Raw genomic sequence first — 24,149 nt, forward strand, 5'->3', positions numbered from 1 at the left:
ATGGTAAGGATGCCTAATTACAAAGAAACATTGAAATGTTGAATAGGAGAAAAAAAAATCTATGACAGTTCTATAGTCACAGTAGGCAATGTAGTTCATTTAACCATAGATGATAAAAATGAATGTCTTCCAGGAAGCCCTTAATAGCCTTTAAGGTCTTCTCAATTAATTTAACCATGAATAATTTTCTTTTAAAATTACTTGAAATTTTCACTTTTAGATATTAGAAAGCTATTTTTCAGCGCATTTTTAGAATTGCACTGGGCTGTGTCCTATAGCCTAGGAAACAGAATGACTTTATCTTCACGTCCTGGCACCACAAAGCTCTCTTCTAAGCACAGCTGGAGCAGGTGTCTGAGAAGTCAGGAACCAAGGGGGCTGTTGTGGTCACTCTTCAGTTCAACCCGCTCCTTCAAAAGCTCCTTTCCCGGAAAAACAATGTCTAAAGACCTTGACAGGATGTTCCAGACAGATTCTGAAAGCCTACACATATCCCTGTGGGCCAGCACAGAGTGCTCACAAAAGCCATCAGCAAGCAAGGTCAGCATCCACAAGGGAGAGGAAGGACAAGCCCCAGATCTGATCGACCAAAAAGCGGGGTAGGAGTGGGGTCACAGAACCAGGCATTCCTAATGGGGAGATCAAGTCAAGAGAAAGAAGCCAGAGTCAAACAAGAGGCGTGTCCTGAGAGGCTGCCTGGAATACTGGTGAGTGGGTGAGGCTCCTGGTTAGAGGCCAGCAGAGGGCCCACGCTGGGCTTGGGAGGTACTGGGGGAGTGGGGAGACGGATGGAAACTCAAACTATAGAAGGATGCACAGCTGCAAGCGGTGCCATGCTGGCTCATGCCTCTGTGCCTCTGCACATGCTGTTCCCTCCCACCCAGAATGTCATTCCCACTTTCAGCACCTAACAAACCCCTCCTCTCATGACACCAGTGCTCAAGAGTTCTTCCTCTGTGAAGTTTCGCCTTCACTGCCTCCTTTGTGCCCCTCTTATCTTGTAAACAGTTAGTCTCTAGCACACAATAAGCATAATAGTTGGTACACAGCAGGTGCCTAACAAGTGCTTATTGAATGAATAAATGAGTGAATGAAAGACCAAGGATAGTTTATACGGGACTTAATAGGTCCTGCTAGAAAGATCTACTTATATTGGGACAGGGAGGCCAAAGAGTCAGGGAAGGTACTTGGCTTATCCCCTGAGTCACCTAAGACACAGTCCCTAGCTGGGCACTGCCATTGCCTGTATTCCTGAAACAACAAGAGGAGAGTTAAGTATTTTCAGCTGGAAAGGGAATGAAATCAAACAGCTACAGATTCCGTGGCAGCAGAGTCAAAAGTTTGACACCCGATACTCAAATGATGATCAGCCAATGGAACACGTGAAAAATACCAGAGATCCTACTGGAATGGGCAGTCTTCTAGAGCCCTCCAGGCTGAGGAATCAGACTTACTGGACAGATTCCTAAGCCCACCTTAAAATTCCTGACACAAAAGGTTTGGGTCAAGACATCTGTATTTATCAAAAACTCCCCTCAAGTGATTCTGATCATTTAGAAGTCACGATGGTTGTGTCTAAGTTACCAATGGCATGATCTTGGTGTGCAGGACTGAAAGTTACTGAGAAGGGCTGCTGTCTGCCAGGTAGACCAGAGATAGTCTAAAATAATAGCTAGACCTGTTATGCATTTACTTGGATTATCTCATTTAATCCTCCCAACAAGCATAAAAAAGTACGGTCTGGGATTGTGCCCATTGTATAGGACAGACACAAGCTTAGAGAGGTTAAGGGACTTACTGGCCATTAATACTAAGTGACAGAGGTGGAATTCAACTTCAGGTGGTTTATTCTAGAGGCCACAAGCCCTTTGCTGAGGTGTGTGGGCAGGAAGCAACGCCCTAAAACACAATGTCTTAGAGAAGAGGCCAGTGCCCTTGAAGTGGCTGCAATGTGCCTTGTCTCTGTGCCATTTTGTCCTCTAACTCACAGCCACTGGTGCTTCTGATCAATCTTGAGCTTTCCTGTTATCTCTTCTGTCTCACTGAGTTTTATTTATCTTTGCATCCCTCATATACAGCACAATGCCTGGCCCATAATACATATTAATAAATGTTTGTTGAATTTAAAACAATTTGATTCCATGACTGTGATGAACACTACATGATAAAAGCCAAGAACTTCCCTTTTTCACCTCTCTTGTACTGCACTGGCTATGGTGATATTGAAAAATCTGACTATATGTACAGGGAAGGGCAGGAACTCAGGGTGTGATTACTGGGTGAGCTCTCAGGGGAAGCACAGACTTGGCAGCTGTGTGACTGTCTCAGACAAACCTGGAAGGATCTGGGGTCCCAGTGAAGTAGTGGATGCATGGCGAGCTTCCGTTCTGAGGCAGGACAGACACGACACTGGCTGTGGTGAGGAAAGACTCAGAATCTACGCAGACTCCACTGGCTTTGTCCCGTAGGACATCAATCATAGTCTGCACAGTGATGCTTTCTGTAAAGAAAAAAGAGAGGGAGGAGGCAAGCTGCTAACCAAAATCCATTAGTTATTTCCCTTTTGAGTAACAGAACCCCTGAAATTACAGCTGGGAACAGAACAGCCCTACTTTAGGTGTGGTCACAGGACAGATCTTGACCAATGACAGGTAAGCAGAAATGACGTGTGCAACTTGCCCGTCACATCCATAAAGAGGAATGCTTGCCCTTCATTCTTTTCCCTCCTTTCCTGCTGGCTGGGAGATGCCAGTGAGTGGACCACAAAACAAAGTCACATGTTGAGGTAAAGTAACCCACCCACCCTGGACTGTCTATATACATTTGGACTAGGAGAGAGAAATAAAGGTGCATTTTTTAAAACCACATTATTTTGGGGTCTTTTTGTTACAGCACTTAGCAATTCCTCAACTAGTACAATATGCAACAGAATGATATTCATAAGAAAGTATACAATCTATGCAGAGCACCAAGCAAGCTCTCTGGTATAATCCTGCTGGTTAGAGTTAATATTATATCTAGGGAATGACCTCTCTACAGTGGTAAATATACACAGAGAAGTCTTTCAAATATCGAGAACCATAAGGACTATTGGCTCTGAGTTCAGATAAAAAGACTAACAAATCTTCCACTACATAGGATTCTGGTTCTTCATTTTCTCCCTCTGTTGGTAATTCATTAAAACAGTATTTTTTCAATCTGTATTCACAAAGATCAAATCAAAGCAACACATGGGAAAAGGTATCTTAAACTTTGCTACTACAACTCATATCCTTTTTGTAAATATCTCCATGGATAACACATTGCACCTAAAAATATTCACGACAAGTCCCCAAGTTCTTCAACTATCCAGGGTTCAAACTTCCTCCCTGTCTCATAAATGAATCTATTGATTTAAACCAGGATCTGACAGGTTGATAATGTCTCTTAAAACTCTTTGAATCACTGCCTCTCATTTCCCCCCTTGCATTTTATTTGCTTGGCCATTTCTCCTGAATCTCCCATACTCTGGACTTTTTAAGTTGCACTTTGCAGATGGTGTTATTAATATTCTCCTCCATCCTCTGAATTTCTGGCAAACTAGTAGCTAGATCCAGAAGCTGCATCAGGTCAATGTTTGATATTTTTGGCAGGACTACTTTACAACTGGTATTATATATTATACTTTCACCAAGTCAGATTTTTTCAAATAAAAACTGTAGTTTTTTATAAGATTCTCATTTTTAAATAGATACTTTCTTACCTTTCTACCCAGAATATATTAATAAAGTTTATAGCAAAAGTCCTAAAGTGTTCTTCTAGATTAAGAGTCAGCCAATTTTTTCTTTAAGAACCAGCCAGGGAACAGTTTAGCCTTATGGGCCCTGTAGGCCTTCCCAGATGGCTCAGTGGTAAAGAATCTGCCTGCCAATGCAGGAGACTCATGAGACGCGTGTTCAATCCCTTGGTCAGGAGGATCCCCTAGAAGATGAAACGGTAACCCACTCCAGTGTTCTTGCCTGGAGAATCCCATGGACAGAGGAGCCTGCCAGGCTACAGTCCGTGGGGTCGCAAAGAGTTGGACACGACTGAGCGCACACACACATACACACAAAGACACGGGCCCTATAATCTCTGCTGGACTTGCTGCAACTGCTCAACTCTGCCACACAGCACGGAAGCAGTCATAAACAAGAGGAAAATAAACAGGTGTGGCTGTGTTCCAGTGAAATTTTATTTACAAAACAGGCATCTACCAACAGGTCAACTCCTATTCTAAATCACCAAAGGCTTGACTCACAAAACACATGTCTCACCAGCAAATATAAAATGTGGCCATTGTGGTTTATGGGGAAGGGTTTTCCACTCAGGCACAAAAGTAACAAGCTACCAGTCACCACATTTACTTAAAAATGGATGCTGGCTAAGTCAATATCGGGTGGGAAATAGAGGGCTCATGAAAGGAATTCAACAATTTGACTCAACAAGTGTTCACGGAACAAAGGGCCATAACAGGCATCACAAGGGGATCCTAAGGTGAGTAAAAGATAGCACCCCTGATGTCAAGACTCAGCAGGCTAATGAAACAGGGAAATATACAGAGAAGATACGTCAAATGTACAAATGCTGAGGTATAAGCAAGGCTGCACTAAGTGTTTCAAAGACAAGCATAGTGACATCAGCACTTAAAGGAGAAATGGGAGCAGAAACATCCATGGATAAAAAGCATCATGTAAAAATAAATGCAAGTTGTGGTCATAGACTGCACAGCAAGGACTTTAGCACAAGTCAGTTTCCATACACAGGACAAGGTCTGTTCTCCACTTCTCCTCTTTGCTTATTCTCCCAAGTTCAAACAAGGTCTCTGAAATAGCTGCAAGACAAATGGTATGAGAGAGAGAACTATAAGGAACACCCCAACTCACCTTCTTGCTTTTCTAAGGTGTCTCTGCCTGAACAGCAGGTTAGATGGTCATCAGCTGGAGAAAAAACTTCAGAGAAATTAAACTCGTCCTCTCCCGTCCACCAACCTTGACTCTGAGCATAACTCCTGAGTTCCGGATGCTCTGCGTCGATTTTAGTCGTGAGCGAAAGCTGATTGCAAATGCACTTGACTCCCTCTGTAAAGAATACAAACTCCAACTATTTAGACATAGACTTATAAAGACTTTATCAAGAAATGGATGTTACAGGGCAGCTCTCCCCTGCAACTTGACTCTAACTATATGGAGGAATCAATTTCATTTCTGAAGAGAGAAACATAAGGTCCTTGGTCTTCTTTTAAGATCTCCTAGAAGGTTTGAGCAGCCCTGACACATTTTATCACGTTTTCAATGAGTGAGTCACTTGACCTGACAAACTAAACCCCAAGAGAAAAGTGAAAGGTTTTTATTTTTATTTTATTTTATTTTAATATTAATATTTTATTATTATTCTCGTTTACTACCCACGAGAAAAGTGAAAGGTTGCTTGAAAGAGGCTCTGTATTGCTAACAAGACTCATGAATGTCGCAGCTCCAGACATTTCTCCTCACCAGGTTGCTGCTGCTGCTGCTGCTAAGTCGCTTAGTCTCGCTTAACTATCGCCCTCTGCTCAAATCAATATATACGTTTTTTGTTTTTTTAATTTTTAAATTATGGGACTTCTTCATTCAGATTTTTTTCAGGCCCCAACATTTAGAAAAACACAGTGACCCTGATAATGAATTATGTATTTATTTATTTAGGCCACACTGTGCAGCTTGTAGGATCTTAGTAACCTAACCAGGGATTGAACCCAGGTACCTGGCAATGACAGAATGTAGTCCTAACCACTGGACGGACCACCAGGGAATCCCCAATAATGAATTGTTTTAAAATAATGGAATATATGTGCAAATATGTGTGTATTTGGGTGCCCAGAAATGAGGAGCACATTAGAGCCTGCAGATGTAGCACTGAGAGGGTCTGTAAGTCTGGGCACCATGGCCTTAGCTCTTCCTGTCCTTGAAACTCCCCACCAGCCACCCCCACTCACCTGTGATCTTCTCTGCAGCCCAGTACTTCCCTACAGTCTCCAGCACCCACGCTTCCTCACGGTCCACAATGAGAAATGCACTTTGGAAGCTGTGGCAGGAGTTAGCATCTTCATAATAATTCCCACCCTGTCCATGTTCTTCCAACAAGGCGACGATGACGTCTAAGGCTTCTTTAGCTGTTGCCCCTCTCTCTAAACCAAGCCTGAAGTAAGAAGACCAGAAGCACACCTGTCATTTCACACCACCTCATTATTAGCACAGGCATCAAAGGTTGGGACCAAGCTGAGTTATGAAGAATGCCGACGTGCATAACTATGTTAAACACTCAGGCTGATACGCAAACAGATAAACAGCATTTGAACTCACAATACATAGCACACATTCCATTCAAAATCACGGGGGCGTTTTCTGTCTTTGGTCATGCCCTTTCCACACAGTCAGGAGCCCAGTGGCTTCTCTCTCTTGAAAGGAAGCTTGGCCATTTCTCTTTTTCTGTTTTCTAACTCTGACTCCCCTGAAGCTGGCCAGCTTCGTAAAAGACCTTAGCAAGACAATCTCCCTGTGGCTTGTTCTCCCTCCTGCCTCTGGGCAAAAGGAAACCTCTGCCCAGTCCAGCCCTGACCTCTATGATTCTACACCAGGTATTCGGGTTAGTAATAGCAGTGCTCTATAGCCAGCCACTGTCCTCTGTGAATGTAATTCACCCACCATCTCCTTAGGAATGGGCGGCTGGTTAGGACAAGACCAGTCCTTTTTCTACATACTTCTTCTACCTAACAGCCCACCTCCACTGGTGTGACTTACAGCTTCAGTCATTCAAAAGGACCAACTTCTTCCAAAGTGAAACAGCCATCTCCTCCCAGCCTTTCCAATGAAGAGACTCCTTAAAGAGGCCACAGAGACCGCCCTCTACATGACTTGAGCCTGCGTGCTTGCATGCTAAGTCACTTCAGTCGTGTCTGACTCTGTGCGACCCTATGGACTGTAGCCCCCCAGGCTCCTCTGTCCATGGGATTCTCCAGGCAAGAATACTGGAGTGGGGTGCCATGCCCTCCTCCAGAGGATCCTCCCGATACAGGGATGGAACCCACATCTCTTATGTCTCCTGCATTGGCAGGTGGGTTCTTTACCACTGGCGCCACCTGAGAAGCCGTGTAACTTGAGCAAGTTATATCATACAGTTGAACTTCAGTTTTATGTCACCAGTAAAATAAGCACCTACGTCACTGAGTACTAGGAAGATGGGTTTTATGAGATGATGAACATGAAAATACATGGCACCGGCACCCGGGACCAAGTAGGTGATCAGTAAGTTTTCAGACACAGCAGACTGTGGCAGAAAAACAAATGACTCAGAGATAAAGGGACCTCATTTCTAATTCTGCTTCTGTTATCCACCAGGGGTAACCTTTTTGAACTTTGATTGTCTTGTCTGTAAAGTGAAAAACAGTACTGTTTCCCTCTCAGGCTGATTTGAAAGAGAATGGCACGTAATGGGTGCTCAGTAAATTTCTATTTATTCGTTTCTTCATTCAAATTGTAATGTTGGTCACAGAAGCGTGGAGTCTCAGAACAGAGGCAATGGAACCCTACTAAGATGGCAGCAGAGGCCAGTTCTGGGTGAGTTTTCAACTTGAGATGCAATTACTATTAAAATTCACCCAGTTTGATTCTTCCTGAAAGGACGTTGCACTGTGCTGCCAGGGAGACGAAGAGATAATGGGACTCCATGATCCGGATTTATCTTTGCAACAGGCTTATTTTCAGAGATTAATTATATACCAATTCATTTGGCATTTCTCAATTTAAGCTTATTTAGGAAGCCTTGATGACAAGGCAATGCTTTGAGAAGCTGAAGCCTTAGGGGAGTCATATAAGAAAAAATTCATTAGAAGATGGAAGTAGTGGACTCTCTGTTGGTCCCTGCCATCTTCTCCAAAAAGGAGCAGAGGAAATAAGCACTCACCTCATCTCGAAGGTCCAGAGCGAACAAGTGTGCTGCAAGTGCCTCTCACAGCCAAGAGCTGGCCTCACAGGAGGGCCCCTTCCTGCTTTCCACAGGTCCCTGGTGGCTCCTGGTCATTCTAGGCAGAATGCACCCAGGGCCTCTGCAGGGCCCCGCTTACCCGTGCAAACAAGCACTGGGAGGAGCCTGTGAATGCCCAGCCAGGGACAGCAAGGTCACCTTTGGCAGCTGTGACTTCTCTTTCAGTTTTTCTTTCAAAGATTTATTAAAAAAATTTTTTTTATTTTGAAGTGGACTATTTTTAAAGTCTTTGTTGAATTTGTTACAGCATTGCTTTTGCTTTTTGTTTTTTCGGCCCCAAGGCATGTGGGATCGTAGCTCCCTAACCAGGGATGGAACCGTGGCCTCTGCACTGGAAGGCAAAGTCCTAACCACTGGACTGCCAGGAAGTCCCTCTCTTGCAGTTTCTAACTTACTCCCCTACTGTTCTGCCCGTTTGCACCCCACACTGACTTTGGTGCCTTCTGCAGTGTGTGCAGGAGGGCCTCTGCACTCATCCACAGACATGATTCTGATTAAACCCCTCATGCCAGGACCATAGGGAAAAGATCCCCATCTGTCCCACCTGACCATTCCCAGGTGGTCTCCCTGCCATGGGCCGAGAATAGGACTGCTAACAAAGCTGTGGACAGCAGAGGGTCGCGTCCTCTCCACCTGAGATCCAGAGGTGCATCTGTACGTCTGGATCCAGGCCCACAAGCCACCCACCATCAAGAGGCCTATTTTAAAGCCTTTCCCAACATTTCCCCTCCTAGATGAGGCGCATCCATGTGATGCCAAATGAAAACAGGGACTTTCTGGTCTCCACGCCTACTTTCACTCTGGCTGCTATACCTCCATCATGGGCTTGACTGGAGCAGGAAAAGGATTGAAATTAACTACGCCAACAGTTAACTATCAATCAACTGTTAGAGTCTCGCTTTGACATTTACCTTCAGCATAACTCAAATCCTTCAGAAATGTGCGCCTGGTCAGGTTATTCTGGGTCTTGGAGTTAGATGCTCCCAAATTCAGATCCTTATTTTTTATGGAAAATTCTGGAGGAAATGCCTATTTGGGTCCAATGGCTTTCTCACCAGTATGTCGAACTCACTGTGTCCATTCTGGAAAGGTGAACACAGCTCACCAAGGAAGATGAGCACCCTCCGCACTCCCGGGCTGCAAGCTCCCATGTTTAGGAACACTGCTCGCTTGTCTTCTTGATCCCTATGCTTCCACTTATTAGGAAAACCACTGTGCCACTGTATCCCAATTAAGGTGAAACATGGGGCTTCCCAGGTGGCACAGTGGTGAAGAAGCCACCTAGCAACGCAGGAGACTCAAGAGATGAGGGTTCCATCCCTGGGTCGGGAAGATCCCCTGGAGTAGGAAATGGCAACCCGATTCAGTATCCTTACCTGGAAAATTCCATGTACAGAGGAGCCTGGCGGGCGACAGTCCATGGGGTTACAAAGAGTCGGACATGACTGAGCACACACATGCAAGTTATAATTAGATTTCCTGAAAACACATAATCACTCTCCTGCTGCTGCTGCTGCTCAGTCGCTTCAATCGTGTCCGACTCTGTGCGACCCCATAGACGGCAGCCCACCAGGCTCCCCCGTCCCTGGGATTCTCCAGGCAAGAACACTGGAGTGGGTTGCCATTTCCTTCTCCAGTGCATGAAAGTGAAAAGTAAAAGTGAAGTCACTCAGTCACTGCCCTAGAGAAAGTCATAAAAATAAGTCAATCCCCCTCCTCTTTTAGGAATGAGCCTATACAGATGCAGATGCAAATAACCTTTCTTATTCCCCACAAATCAAGGGGTCTGCAAGGCCTCTCTTGGTTCACTGTTTTTTGGTTATCAAAAGGTTCCCAGCTTCTAGCCAGAGGGATGAAAGCAGGAGGGGGAAAAGTGGATGTTAACGGCTGCACTGATTTAGAAGAAAGGTGTGTGAAACCTTTGGACTAGCCTCAGTCTCCTGGTATCCAGAGCTTCCTGGCTCCTGGAGAGAAGTAACCTGCACTCTAGTACAGAAGCAGCTTCCCTGAGGGGGCAGGCACCCTACACCAGGCTCTGTGGAAGCCTCAGGCAAGTCCCTTAATCTCCCTAAGCCTCGGTTTCCTGTCTACCAAACAGAAGTAGCCGCACTGCTTCACCAGATTGTGGTGAGAGTTAAATGAAATATTCTCTGCAAAACACACTACACAATAGTGTTTTGGAAATAGTAACTCTTATTTCCACAGGTTCTTTCCTCCTATAGACACTGGTTATTGTGTGTGCTCAGTCACATCCAACTCTTTGCAACCCCTAGGACTATAGCCCGCCAGTCTCCTCTATCCAGGGTATTCCCCAGGCAATAATGGGGTGGGTTGTCATCTCCTACTCCAGAGGATCCTCCTGACCCAGAAATCGAACCTGTGTCTCCTGCATTGGCAGGCAGATTCTTTACACTGCACCACCCAAAAAGAGCAAAACCAACACTGGCTGAACCCCCTTTCAAATCACCAGTGAGCCCTCACACTCACCAAAAACACCAGGAAGAATTGTCTTATGTAAGAGATTCAAATCACCTTTTTACCGCACTGCTCTCTGGTGTCTATTTCCACCCTGCTTCTGACTTAAATAAGCTGTTTCTTTGTGTGCTCTCCCATACCTGTGCTGTGTCTCTAATAATAAACTTTGTACCTGTTTTGGAAATGGCAACCCGCTCCATTATTCTTGTCTGGAAAATCTGGGCAGAGGAGCCTGGTGGGGTCCATGGGGTCATAAAGAGTTGGACATGACTGAGCATGCACGTGCTCCCGCCCCTAAGTCCCTCTGAAAACATGTGGAGCTACAGCACCCATCAGCTGGGAGGCGCTTAGACGTTGATCTAGGAGGAATTCTGGCTCAGGGGTCATTTTTAGGATTCAGTCGGTATGGAATGGCTCCTGTGTGACTGAACTGATCATAGCTGGTGTAAAGCTGAGACCCTGAACTCACAAACAGCCACTCAAGGTGCAGATACCACAGCAGGGTCCTGTTCACACACCTGTCTTTGCATTGTAATAGCTGGTCATGGGTGGCCAGGAAAGGAGTTGAAGCTAAATGACTATAATTAAACTTACCCTGTCATCTACTCCCAACATATGTTACTGTCCCAGACCTTGGTAACTATCACAACCTCAATTACGTGCTAAATATATCTTCTCTGTCTACATCCCTGGGCCTTGTAGACCCAGGTGAAATGCATCTCCTTGAAGCACTCCTAAACGGATGCAGCCCATTATCATCTCTGAACATCCAGCAGTGTTTGCTGAGAACCTGGGATTCTGTGCCATTTATGTGGCTAAAAATCTCCAATTGCCTTAAGACACATTTCTCCTCCTGTCATCTTAAATTGGTCTAAAATCTTGCATTGCTCAATCTTCTGTCCTCTCTCTGCAAACAGACTAAGATCTCTTTGAAGTGTCTGAGCTTCTTTATGTGCCTACAGAGTCTAACACAAAGCACACATTCAATAACTCTGGTTGTCTTATAGGTTGATGAACTTGAAAAGATACGTCAGAAGCACTGAAGAAAGGAAAAAACCACTCTCTTCTGTCATCCCTTAGAAATCAACTGTTTAAATGGTGATATTTGCCAGTTCTATTAATCCCCTCCATGAAGACAATGATAACTCAAAATGCAAGGGTGTAAATGAGGCATAAAAGGGGCATTATTTTCCATTGTTAACTCTTCATTTTCAGGATTTCTCTTAAACAGGGAGGTAAAACTACTGGGACAGCTGTCAAAACATAAGCTGAAAATTTGTTATTCTCTCCATTTCACTCTGTTGATCAAGAGAGAACTCATTATAAATATGAGGCCTTTTCTTCCTTTTCTCCAGCTCAGGGGACCTGCTCCTTCTGAGTTTATAATAACCTGGAATAGTAGGGAAGGGTGGGGAAGGCATAAAGGCAATGTGGCATCAAAAAAGTGTCACAAACTGACCTGTCGACCAGGTGAAAGAAGCTATGGGCCACAGACGTCTTTGCGAACATGTGCAATTTCTCCCTGCAAAACCTATAAAATGTAAAAACCTCCATTCCTTGGTGTAGCATGTCCCCTTTGGGAAGCTCTGGAAGTCATCCAATTCAGGACTCACACTGAACAAATGACGGGAACGGACACTCATGGTGTTTCCACACTGAGAACCAAGACCTCCAGCTCCTAGCCCAGTCCCCCTTCAACCATGCCGTAAGTCCACTGCATTTCACTATTTCAGGAAAAAAAGAAACTACTTCAGAATGTCGTTTCATTCCTGCCACTTTCTACTGTAGTCATTCTTTCCAAACTTGGCCACTGATCAGCCGCTGCACACCAGGGACACAGCCCTAGCCCTTGTGACACATTAGTGAACAAGCCAACGGAGACCTCCATCTTGCCAAGCTTACATGTCCGCCTCTGCGCTTCACTAACGTGTTAAACGTGAATGCATTACCCTGTGGCTGAGAGGGGAGAGAAAGAAAAGAGGACAGAGACATAGAGGGGAAAGGAGGGAAGCAGTTTCTGTTCTTTCTTCTTTTTTATTTTATGTGGTATATATGTATTTTTTCTATTTACTTTTATATATTATTAGATATATTTCAAAGACCATAAAATTGACCCATTTAAAAGTGTCATTGAATGATCTTTAGTATCTTCATAAAGCTGTGCAACTATCACCATAATCTAAGTTTAAAACATTTCAAACACCCCAAAAAGAAGCCCCGTACCCATCAGGAATCCCTCTCTATGCCCCACTCCAACCCCAGGAGACCACTTTCTGCTTCTATGAATTTGCCTATTCTGGGTATTTCATGTAACTAGAATCATGTAATATGTGACCTTTTGGGTCTGGCTTCTTTCACTTAATATAATGTTTTCAAGCATAGCAGGTATCAGCACTTGATTTTTTTTTTTTTCTGAATAATATTCCATTGTAATCTACTCTTTTCTCCACCACCTCCAAATTTACATCAAAAGGCATAAGTCACCTTTGGAAGGACTGCATAACAAAGTATGAGGTTTGAGAGAGATAAAGCCCATCCCCACCCCAACCTGTTTTGAGCAGTTGTCTTTAAGAGCCACCATGCAGTACCTGACCAGATCCATCCCCAGTAAGGCTTCCGTCTCAGCAGCTGGTTCTCTGGCATTGATGGCTTCGTTGGCTATGCACACTCCATGTTCATTGGCTCCCATTTCTGCCCCCCAAAGCCATGCAGGTCTGCTTATCACAATGGCATGGGTCCTGGGAACTTGGTTGATTGAAATGTAAGTGCACTAAAAAATGAAGACAGAAGAAAGAAAGGGCCATTATCTGTCAGGTACTACTTAGTTTTCACCTTGGTATTTACATTAAACCACCACATCCATTACAAACAGAGCCGAGAAATAAAAGGCCTTGGGAACATCTAGACTCAAAAGACACCGCACATCTCAAAGCAGCTCAAAGGTTTCCACAGTGAGTTTCAATCTTGCCACTCACTCAGTTTCCAGTCTCTTTAGTTTAGGCCAATCTGTGCATAATGAAGATACCTATCAGATCAGATCAGATCAGTCACTCAGTCGTGTCCGACTCTTTGCGACCCCATGAATGGCAGCACGCCAGGCCTCCCTGTCCATCACCAACTCCTGGAGTTCACTCAGACTCACGTCCATCGAGTCAGTGATGCCATCCAGCCATCTCATCCTCTGTCGTCCCCTTCTCCTCCTGCCCCCAATCCCTCCCAGCATCAGAGTCTTTTCCAATGAGTCAACTCTTTGCATGAGGTGGCCAAAGTACTGGAGTTTCAGCTTTAGCATCAGTCCTTCCAAAGAAATCCCAGGGCTGATCTCCTTCAGAATGGACTGGTTGGATCTCCTTGCAGTCCAAGGGACTCTCAAGAGTCTTCTCCAACACCACAGTTCAAAAGCATCAATTCTTCGGCTCTCAGCCTTCTTCACAGTCCAACTCTCACATCCATACATGACCACAGGAAAAACCATAGCCTTGACTAGACGATCCTTTGTTGGCAAAGTAATGTTTCTGCTTTTGAATATGCTATCTAGGTTGGTCATAACTTTCCTTCCAAGGAGTAAGCATCTTTTAATTTCATGGCTGCAGTCACCATCTGTAGTGATTTTGGAGCCCAGAAAAATAAAGTCTGACACTGTTTCCACTGTTTCCCCATCTATTTCCCATGAAGTGGAGGTCTATTTTCATGTACCAGATATTGAGCTGGTCTCTGCCCTGAATATTCTGTATCTGGTCATTTCAAAAGGCATGGATGGCCACCAGCATTTCAAACAAGCATACCTATTTATTTGCAAAACTCCTTCTAGATTAGTGGTTTTCAAACTCTGTAAAAGTTATAGAGCTCTATCTGTAAAGGAAATTGTACTTAGATGCCTAACATAGAAAGCAGATAAAAAGGAAGATGCTTTGTCTGCAGAACAGAGGTCCCTTAAGCTTCCTGCAATGATCCCCATCTCCTTAGAACATAGTTTGACAACCTACATGATTGCTCTGGTGGTACAAAAGAGAAAAACATGGTGATACTTTACATATCACTAATGCATTAAGCGTACACTCTCTTATCCACTTTGCTTCCCAGTCTGCCCCATTTGATCCCCACATTAAGCCCATGAGGAAACAGTCCGAGAAAGGCGTTTTTTGAACTCCTTTTACAACTGTGGTACAAGCCACTTAGAGCTGTGTCTTACCTCCTCCGGTCCCATGCCTGTTCTTCCATTCACCTCAATACACTTTGACCAGTTCTATTGTCTTTATGCTTTGGGGTAAAAGTTTGCATGGAGGAAGGATTCTGAGGCTAAAAATACTTGGAAAGAAATAGCTTGGTCTAGATTAGCTCATTCCTTTCCAAGTAAAGACAGCAGCCTGGAAAGCACTCAGAGCCTTCCCCTTCCCACACTGGGCCCCTAGGAGACTCCACTGGAGCATCAGGAAAAGCACTAAACTAGGCTGGCCTCGGGGCCTCCTGACACTGATATTCTAGTATCTATGACACCCTCTTCCCAAGAAGGCTGCGCAACTCAGGGCTTTAAATTATACAGGGCTTTTTAGCTGTCAGGGGAGAACTCTATCAGCCGCAGCATCCATTTACACTTTAATTTGGGCATCTGAAAGCACTGGATCAACTGCAGCCTTAGATCTCTTTTTTTGATTCAACACCCAGTTATATTTCTGAATGCAGCCCAGAAAGCTATTCTGCATTGATTTTCCATAATCTCTAAACCCCAGGTAAGGGTTGAAATGAACACTCACTGGTCATGTGACATCTGTATCTTCACAATCCACATTAGGTATTGCTCTGCCCTGGGATAATGTTATTTCACTTGGTAACTATTTGTAAACTGAAAGCTGATTAAACTCAGAGGTTGTCAAGAGACCCTTGAGTTTTTCATGGCAAACTGATAATAAAATATACTCTTGAAATGTTTTCCCCTATTCAGTTCCCTATGGTTATTTATTTAAAAAAAAAAATGATCCTTTGACAACAAAAAACTGGCCAAAGCACTAAACAAACTATGGTCCTCTGCGCTCTTCTACATGGAATTGCGGGATATGTGTTAGGATTGCATTATTTCATGCAAAAAGCAGTCCAGACATTGATCAACACTTTCCAAAACCCCTGTACCCACTGAGGTCGAGTGACAAATTCTGTCTTGAAAAGACTGAGTAAATAGGGAAGGAATCTCAACTTCCTAAGCACAGATTTATCATAATTTTTTTAAGGACAGGAAAAAAGCAAAAATAGGAAATGAGCTTATTTATTTGTCCTCAAATTCATGTCTACACCTTCATTCCCATTTCATCAATTATCTACAGCACACACAAGAGCAGCAACCACACACAAGGCATCTTGTGCAAAGTGCTGCTGGCAGATAAGTCAGTGAGGGGCCCAGTCTCTGTCCCTTCAGTTGGCAAAGGAGAAGGCACACACACAAATGACCATGACCACCGGCCAACTTAAGGCGTGTCTGCTTAACAGGCACTGCATCTCCCCCTCCTCCCACCTTATGAAAAGTGAAAGTCCCCAGTAGTGCCCAATTCTTTGTGACCTCTTGGACTATACTGTCCATGGAATTCTCCAGGCTAGAATACCAGAGTGGGTAGCCTTTCCCTTCTCCAGGGGATATTGCTAACCCAGGGATTGATCCCAGGTCTCCCACATTGCAGGTAGATTCTTTACCAGCTGAGCCACAAGGGAAGCCCAAGAATACTGAAGTGGGAAGCCTATACCTTCTCCAGGGGATCTTCCTGATCCAGAAATCGAACTGGGGTCTCCTGCATTGCAGGCGGATTCTTGACCAACTGAGCTATGAGGGAAGCCTTTGCACTTCTGATCAACCCAATCCTGCTGTTCTTTTTCCTTTTCCCATTCCACTCCATTGTAACCCTTCCAAAATACTATATAATTGACTTATGTACTGCATGTGCAGTTTATGTATGATATTTTCCCAGGCTAGAGTGTAAGCTCCATGAGAGATACAGAAATGAGAGAGGGCTCGATCCCAAATCTAGTACATAGCAGGCATCAATAAATGAATGAATGAATCAGTAACAAAGGTCAGAGGGAGCATAATTGAGGTTCAAAGGCAAGGAAACACATCCAAGAGGGCGGAGGTTTTATCAAGTGGGTGACATTTGAGTTGACCTTGCAAACCGCACCAGACATCGAGGTATTCCAGACAGAGGAAAGAGAATGAGAAGAAAAAGGTGGGGATGTCAAAAATGTGTTTCCGGTTCAGGGAGGTCCTCCACTCTGCCACTTAGGGAAGCCGTGATGGCACCGAGTCACAGGACTGCGAAAGCATAGTAAGTACTGACTGATAAAAGTGCTGAACGCTGAATCCAAAAGACCATATGGTCTTCGTGGGAGTTCAAAATACATGCAGCCAACTTGACACTTTTCACACCAAAATTGGAATCGTGAGGAAGCAAGGAGATCCCCAACTAGACATATAAGCTAAATCAGCCCCTTTCAAGCACCAGGCTGAACGCTGATCCCCAGATCCCTGCACAGGACACAGGGCAGCCGGTGAGGGGGAGCTGGTGTGTGAGCACCCCAGTCTTACGTGTGTGCGCTCAGTTGCTCAGTCACGTCCAACTCTTTGTGACCCCATAGACTGTAGCCTGCCAGGCTCCTCTGTCCATGGGATTCTCCAGGCAAGAATACTGGAGTGGGTTGCCATTTCCTTCTCCAGGGGATTTTTCCGACTCAGGATGGAACCCTGTGCCACCAGGGAAGCCCAAGCGAGCCTGTAACACACACCCTCAGGGCATCTTTGTCATGGACCACTGAAGTCTGGCTTAACAAGGGCCCCTCTGTGGCTGCAATTCACACAGTCCACTGGGTTTGAAACCTGACTAATCACACCCAGGTCTGGGAGGCAGAAACATTTGTTTCACAGAGATTAGTTACTTAAAAGTCCCAGTTTGGGAGCAAATCTCACAAATAAGGAACATTTACACACAGTGTAATGAGTTAAACTTCAGTCAGCCATCTAGAACCTGAACTCGGCAGGCAGTCATTTTCTTAAATGGATTCACCAACACAACTGCCATGTTATTAACGAGGTAGAGAAGAAGTGGGATTTGAAGTAGCAGAGGTTTCTCTGAGGGGAAAAATCCAAAAGCACCTGAAATCTTTCCTCATGAAAAAAAAAAAAAACACAAAAAACAAAAACAGTTAGTTCTAAAGTGAAAATTTCCAAAAAAAAAAGAAAAAAATTTCCAGCCAGATTTCTGTTAGGAAAAAAGGGAAAAGAAAATGTTCACCACTCAGAAGATCAGTCTTTAGGGGGATAGTTCTGGCCTCAGCTCTGGTAATCAAGCTGTTCAAGGGGCTTGCACAAAAAAAGGAGCAATTTGTCTTGCTGCCCCATGGCCAGGCCCACTGAGTCTTTAGTAAAACAAACCTGTCAACTAGTGTGACTTCCGGGTGCCAAGACCACACAACAAGCCCAAGGAATGGTGGGGGGTGAGGGGTGAGGCATACTCCTAAATGTCAGCTCTGAGACTTCCCTGGCAGTCCAGTGGTTATGACTCAGCAATTTCAATGCAGGGGGCACAGGTTCAATCCACGGTCAGGGAACTAAGTTCCCACAGGCCGCAAGGCACGGCCACAAAAATTAAATGCAAACTTAAGAAAGAACTGTCAGCACTGCCTAATGCTAATCTCTGAGGTTTGAAAGACGTTACCTGTACTGAGCTTGTCGCTCTCAGGTGGCTCCTGGGGACACATACCAGGTTGGAGGATGGAAAGATCAACCTTGACAAGGCCCCGGAGACAAAGACAAAAGACAATTCTTCTGCAGGGTAAGCCCTTTATTATCTTGTGTGACGGTGTCCAAAATGAAAAAGCAAAATCAGCGTCGTGCTGTCGCCTAACCCTTGCACATTCCTGCACACACTATTTCTGGATATCACCCAATGAAAGGGGAATAGAGACACTCACACAATAGACGTTTCACTTAGTGCAATGCAACCATTGTGCCTTTCCTACTGTACTCAGATGGTGAACACAACCCTGGCACCGCCAGCGAAAACCACTGAGAAATGAGTTGATGAGTCAGCCAGACTTCTTAGGAGGAGAAAGAAAGGTAGGGAAAAACGAGATGCTTTAGGAAAATAGGTTTAGTTTTAGAAAACCTGTGACTCTAAAGCAGTATTGAGATTATCACTGAGGTTGTTTTTTAATGTTTTTATCCCAGTGTCTTCTTGCCTGCAACTAGACTGGTTCTGGGAAATGTGCCATTAAGGCTTATATGAGTCTAAACAAAGACAAGAGAAGATGCTGCCTATACTTTAGAAGAGCTGTTTTTATCTCCCTGAAGCTGCAAGATCTTTAAGGATGGACAATGCAAGGGGTTCAGAATCAGGCTTGGGAAAAGGGATGCAATGGAAGGAAGTCCCCAGGCCAAGCCACTCTCCCACGGGGCAAAGGAGATGCTCTGACTCCATAGGAGGCTGGGAACCCCTGCCTCTGGAGCTGAAGAGATGAAAACAGGAAAACAGACAGGAAGAAAAGCATACAATCTACTTAGTGACCATGGTGCTCTGCTCCGATTTCTGATTCCAGAATGACTTGTACTCCCCTGTGGTAAGGGATAATCTTGAGAATTAACATTCAGAACCCACTCCCTGCCCCACTATGGACATGGACAAGGACAATGTTACTAATAACGCCACCAGCTACCATTAATTGGTAATTTTCTGTTCTTCTTGCAAATATTTTCTTTGGGAAGAAAGGAGGAAAAGTATCTACCAAAAATCTACCCCAAATTGTGAAAGCTGTATAACCTGATTGAGGATACTAATCCCATACAGAATTTCATGTAGTGGAAAAAAAATATTAACTTTCTAAAAAAGGAAACAAAGAAGTCTAAAGGAGGCAAAAATGGAGGAGAGGTTTATTATATAATAATAAGAGAATCTTTCAAAAAGCAATTATGTATCAAACCTGACTTGGCTATCAAGAATTCTGTCTCCATAAATTATAGTATAATGGCTCTCTTGGGCACCAAGTATAGGTAATGGAAACTTTAGTTGAAATCCACTGTTTTCTCCAGGAAAATATTGTAATGTTATATCCTCTCTTTCTTAAATAGAAGGCTTAACCATTTACAAATAGACCTAAACCCATTCCACATCCACACACAAATGCACCCTTGCATAAACAGAACATCATAATCCAGGAAATCATTCATCTGCTTCCTCAACACCCCTACCCACAGGGCCCAAGGTACAGGGAGATGAGTTCTGCAATGCACAGTACATAGCATCTTCAGGACTCAGAGGCCTTCACAAATAGATACATACTTACCCACCAGGTCCCATGCTATGAAGAGCAATACTGCATAGTAACCTGGAATGTTAGGTCCATGAATCAAGGCAAATTGGAAGTGATCAAACAGGAGATGGCAAGAGGGAACATCAACATTCTAGGAATCAGTGAACTAAGATGGACTGGAATGGGTGAATTTAACTCAGATGACCATCATATCTACTACTGTGAGCAAGAATCTCTTAGAAGAAATGGACTAGGCTTCATAGTCAACAAAAAAATCTGAAATGCAGTACCTGGATGCAATCTCAAAAACAACAGAATGACCTCTGTTCGTTTCCAAGGCAAACCATTCAATACCATGGTAATCCAAGTCATTGCCTCGACCAGTAATGCTGAAAAAGCTAAAGTTGAACAGTTCAATGAAGACCTACAAGACCTTTTAGAACTAACACCCCCAAAAAATGTCCTTTTCATTATAGGGAACTGCAATGCAAAAGTAGGAAGTCAAGAAACACCTGGAGTAACAGGCAAATTTGGCCTTGGAATACGGAATGAAGCAGGGCAAAGGTTAACAGAGTTTTGCCAAGAGAATGCACTGGTCATAGCAAACACCCTCTTCCAACAACTCAAGAGAAGACTCTACACATGGACATCATCAGATGGTCAACACCAAAATCAGATTGATTATATTCTTTGCAGCCAAAGATGGAGACGCTCTATACAGTCAGCAAAAAACAAGACTAGGAGCTGACTGTAGCTCAGATCATGAACTCCTTATTGCCAAATTCAGACTTAAATTGAAGAAAGTGGGGAAAACCACTAGACCATTCAGGTATGACCTAAATCAAATCCCTTATGATTATACAGTGGAAGTGAGAAATACATTTAAGGGACTAGATTTGATAGACAGAGTGCCTAATGAACTATGGATGGAGGTTCATGACATTACACAGGAGACAAGGATCAAGACCATCCCCGTGGAAAAGAAATGCAAAAAAGCAAAATGGCTGTCTGGGGAGGCCTTACAAATAGCTGTGAAAAGAAGAGAAGCGAAAAGCAAAGGAGAAAAGGAAAGATATATCCATTTGAATGCAGAGTTCCAAAGAATAGCAAGGAGAGATAAGAAAGCCTTCCTCAGCGATCAATGTAAAGAAATACAGGAAAACAGTAGAATGGGAAAGACTAGAGATCTCTTCAAGAAAATTAGAGATACCAAGGGAACAATTCATGCAAAGATGGGCTCAATAAAGGACAGAAATGGGAGAGACCTAACAGAAGCAGAAGATATTAAGAAGAGGTGGCAAAAATACACAGAAGAAGTGTACAAAAAAGATCTTCACAACCAAGATAATCACGATGGTGTGATCACTGACCTAGAGCCAGACATCCTGGAATGTGAAGTCAAGTGGGCCTGAGGAAGCATCACTACGAACAAAGCTAGTAGAGGTGATGGAATTCCAGTTGAGCTATTTCAAATCCTGAAAGATGATGCTGTGCTGCACTCAATATGCCAGCAAAACTCAGCAGTGCCCACAGGACTGGAAAAGGTCAGTTTTCATCCCAATCCCAAAGAAAGGCAATGCCAAAGAATGCTCAAACTACCGCACAATTGCACTCATCTCACACACTAGTAAAGTAATGCTCAAACTTCTCCAAGCCAGGCTTCAGCAATACGTGAACCATGAACTTCCAGATGTTCAAGCTGGTTTTAGAAAAGGCAGAGGAACCAGAGATCAAACTGTCAACATCAGCTGGATCATCGAAAAACCAAGAGAGTTCCAGAAAAACATCTATTTCTGCTGTATTGACTATGCCAAAGCCTTTGACTGTGTGGATCACAATAAACTGTGGAAAATTCTGAAAGAAATGGGAATATCAGACCACCTGACCTGCCTCTTGAGAAACCTGTATGCAGGTCAGGAAGCAACAGTTAGAACTGGACATGGAATGACAGACTGGTTCCAAATAGGAAAAGGGATACGTCAAGGCTGTATATTGTCACCCTGCTTATTTAACTTCTATGCAGAGTACATCATGAGAAACGCTGGGCTGGAAGAAGCACAAGCTGGAATCAAGATTGCCAGGAGAAATATCAATATCCTTAGATATGCAGATGACACCACCCTTATGGCAGAAAGCGAAGAAGAACTAAAGAGGCTCTTAATAAAAGTGAAAGAGGAGAGTGAAAAAGTTCGCTTAAAGCTCAATATCAGAAAACTAAGATCATGGCATCTGGTCCCATCACTTCATGGCAAATAGATGGGGAAACGGTGGAAACAGTGACAAACCTTATTTTCTTGGGCTCCAAAATCACTGCAGATGGTGACTGCAGCCATGAAATTAAAAGATGCTCACTCATTAGAAGGAAAGTCATGACCAATCCAGACAGCATATTAAAAAGCAGAGACATTACTTTGTCAACAAAGGTCTGTCTAGTCAAGGCTATGGTTTTTCCAGTGGTCATGTATGGATGTGAGAGTTGGACTAAAAAGAAAGCTGAGTGCAGAAGAATTGATGCTTTTGAACCGTGGTGTTGGAGAAGACTCTTGAGAGTTCCTTGGACTGTAAGGAGATCCAACCAGTCCATCCTAAAGGAGATCAGTCCTGGGAGTACATTGGAAGAACTAATGTTGAAGCTGAAACTCCAGTACTTTGGCCACCTGATGCAAAGAGCTAACTCAATTGAAAAGACCTTGATGCTGGGAAAGATTGAGGGCAGGAGCAGGGGACGACAGAGGATGAGATGGTTGGATGGCATCACTGACTCAACGGACATGAGTTTGGGTAAACTTTGGGAGTTGGTGATGGACAGGGAGGCCTGGCGTGCTGCAGTCCGTGGGGTCGCAAAGAGTCGGACACGACTGAGAGGCTGAACTGAACTTACCCATCCTACTCTGCAACCAAAATGGGAGTTGTTTAAAACCCAGCATCTGCAGAAGAAAGACTAAAGAGCACAAAATAAAATGCTCTGATCTGCCAACTGTGCAGCTGAACAAAATGCCCAGTGTAATATTTGAAACTGAGGAACTCAGTGCTGGAGGACCCCATTTTTTTATTCCTCTATCTCAAGTAGAGGGAACTGGACAAAGAGTAGATGAGAGATGGATAGGCGGACAGAGGGACAGACTGAGGGCAAGATGAAGTGAAGGGTGGGTAAGGGCATGAACTAAAGGCAAGCCCACCTGGGAGCATGGCCCAGCTGGAAGAGTGGGCGGGTGGGTGGCAATGAGTAATCAGAGTGACTTTCTGCACAGGATTATTCTCAGAAACGGACTTCATGGACTACAACACTCACAAGAGATTTCTAGGGAAACTGCAGACAATGTTTAAAATGTCATAAAAAGACTGAGTAATAGAAGAGTTTTTATGAGAAGTTCTCAGTCTTCATAATTAAAATTTTCTGTATGCTGATGAAGACTATTATGAAAGTTACATTATAGTTTTTGTAGCTCAAAAGCCCGGTAGAAAAGAACCCATCATTCTGTACTTGGGACAAGAACAGGGGATGGAGACAGGTGTAACTGTATGGGAATTAAAGACACAGAGTAAGTTTGAAAAGCAGATTTAGCATATGCTACAAGTTAGGAGTTGGGAACTGAGACCTGGAGTCACAGAATCTCTCAACACTACCTGATTCTTTTTTAAAAAAAAGAAAAAGAAAAATCTCTCTCTGCACAGTATTCTCCTTGGAGTTTACAAAGCACTTTCTCATGTTACCTCACACGTGCTTTACAAGAACCATACCATCATATGACCCAGCAATCCCACTACTAGGCATATACCCTGAGGAAACCAAAATTGAAAAAGACATATGTACCCCAATGTTCACTGCAGCACTATTTACAATAGCTAGAACATGGAAGCAACCTAGATGTCCATCAAAAGATAGATAAAGAAGCTGTGGTACATATATGCAATGGAATATTACTCAGCCATAAAAAGGAATGCATTTGAGTTAGTTCTAATGAGGTGGCTAAACCTAGAGCCTATTATATAGAGTGAAATAAGTCAGAAAGAGAAAGATAAATATTGTAATATATATGGAATCTAGAAAGATAGTACTGACAAAATTATTTGCAGGACAGCAATGGAGACAGAGACATAGAGAACAGACTTATGGACATGGAGGGCAGGAAGGAGAGGGTGAGATGTATGAAAAGAGTAATATGGGAGCTTACATTACCATATGTAAAGCAGATTGTCAGTGGAAATTTTGGAGGAGGAAATGGCAACCCACGCCAGTATTCTTATCTGGAGAATCCCACCCATGGACAGAGAAGCCTGGTGGGCTACAGTGTGTGGGGTCACAAAAGAGTTGGTCATGCAGGAAGCAACTAAACAACAACAAA

At 43.8% G+C, this 24,149-nt stretch overlaps 1 protein-coding gene across 3 annotated transcripts in view; it reads right to left on the reverse strand.

Annotated features, from left to right (window-relative positions):
* The window catches only part of SCRN1 (secernin 1), a 66,075-nt gene that overhangs the window by 12,207 nt on the left and 29,719 nt on the right, over positions 1-24,149 (reverse strand). For all 3 annotated transcript variants that reach the window (XM_070369483.1, XM_070369481.1, XM_070369484.1), the window contains exons 3-6: positions 13,107-13,288; positions 5,996-6,198; positions 4,905-5,099; positions 2,335-2,500 (exon numbers count right to left, since the gene is read on the reverse strand). In XM_070369483.1, coding sequence (XP_070225584.1) covers positions 2,335-2,500; positions 4,905-5,099; positions 5,996-6,198; positions 13,107-13,288 — 746 coding nt within the window. The remainder of the gene's footprint in view (positions 1-2,334; positions 2,501-4,904; positions 5,100-5,995; positions 6,199-13,106; positions 13,289-24,149) is intronic.

The sequence above is a fragment of the Bos mutus genome, chromosome 4, assembly GCF_027580195.1.
Source record: "Bos mutus isolate GX-2022 chromosome 4, NWIPB_WYAK_1.1, whole genome shotgun sequence".
NCBI classification, from domain to species: domain Eukaryota; kingdom Metazoa; phylum Chordata; class Mammalia; order Artiodactyla; family Bovidae; genus Bos; species Bos mutus.